This window comes from Naegleria gruberi, assembly GCF_000004985.1.
Source record: "Naegleria gruberi genomic scaffold NAEGRscaffold_1030, whole genome shotgun sequence".
NCBI classification, from domain to species: Eukaryota; Heterolobosea; class Eutetramitea; order Acrasida; family Naegleriidae; genus Naegleria; species Naegleria gruberi.
Genome location: NW_003162748.1, coordinates 1 through 1,430, shown reverse-complemented (window position 1 = coordinate 1,430; position 1,430 = coordinate 1). Strand labels below are relative to the sequence as shown.

The window sequence follows — 1,430 nt, the reverse complement described above, 5'->3', positions numbered from 1 at the left end:
CAATTGAAGGTTTTAAAGCTTGGTGGGCACAATATNTGAGATTTCGAATCATTTCGAAGTCCATGAAACAAAGATTAGAAAGAACCATGTTTTCAAAAATTACAAGAGAGGGCATTAATTTGAGTACTGTTCCAATGAATGAAGAAACAAATGAAGCTATTGAAGCATTCTTAACTTGTCACTCTGATTTTGAGAAAAACAAACTTCAAGGTACAGAATTTAGTGGAAACTTGATTTTAAGAAATTCCAAAGGCAATTATGGTAGTTTTCAAACTCCTTTCAATGATGGAGCCATTCTTCCACATAATGATAAAGTCATTCCACCAAAAGAAAGGGCGAATGAAAGTATTGATCCTTCCTTGATGTTTGATAAGGATTATATTGAAAAGGTCATTAATGAGATTTCCAATGAATCAAATGATAGATACACTCCATTTGAAAAGCATTTTTATTCAGAAGGAGATGTGATTCCAAATCAAATATTCGCTAAAGCTCAATCATTTCCTCTATTTGGTTCACGTACTACATTGCACAATCCTTATATCAAACACGGAATTGTTAATTTGAGTAGACTGTCTTGGGTTAATGGATTGACTGAATTGGAAGAGTTGACTGTTTTGATTGATTTCACAGATTTTCATTCACGCATCCAACAATCAACTCTAACTCAACGTAAAAAACTCAAGAAACTTAACTTTGTAATATATGCTAAATCTGGCTTTTCTTGGCAAATGATTGAGCAACTTATGGAAAAAACTCTTGACTTTGGAGGTTTGTTGACAATTTATGCAGATATGGACAATCAATATTTGAGTCCTTTCAGTGACCCCTCTTTTGAAACATCTGTTTTTCGTTTAGATCAACCAATCAGAACATCCATTGATTTTAAAGATTTAAAACTAGTTTTAAAACCAATTCAAGAATTTTCAGTCACAAAAGAAATTTTAGAAAGGGGTTGGTATAGACCTGTGAAACAGTCACCAATGCCAATGAAATCACCTTCACATTCAATCGAATCCGAGGAGATAAAGGATCCAATCTTTGGAGCTAATTTTTTCGACACCCACCAAAAGAAGGAATTGATCAAGTACTTTGCTAATAATGGTTATCCATTCGAGTGGCACAAATCTAAAACTCAATTAGATGAGGCATTTGTTCAATACTACCTTCACTTAATGAATGTCAATCAAGCAAGATTGAATTATCATGGAAGTATTAATCCAAGTGATCGCAGCAGAAAACTCTTGGATGTTATTGTCTGGGGTTATGATATTACAATTTGTCCTGAAGTTATTTTCGATTTGTGTACTATTTTTGGAAATATTGGTGTGAAATTAACGATTGAAAAATTGAAAACTATTCCGAATTATATTAACGTGGACAAATTTGAAACTCTAATTTGGAGCTTAGAAATCCACAATGGTTATTAC

At 32.8% G+C, this 1,430-nt stretch overlaps 1 protein-coding gene across 1 annotated transcript; it reads left to right on the top strand.

Annotated features, from left to right (window-relative positions):
* Positions 1-62: 62 nt before the first annotated feature.
* NAEGRDRAFT_77056 (uncharacterized protein) lies at positions 63-1,376 on the top strand (the record flags this gene model as incomplete). Its single annotated transcript, XM_002667988.1, has 1 exon — positions 63-1,376. A coding segment is annotated over one exon (1,314 nt), but the record flags the coding sequence as incomplete, so codon positions are not given.
* Positions 1,377-1,430: the final 54 nt, after the last annotated feature.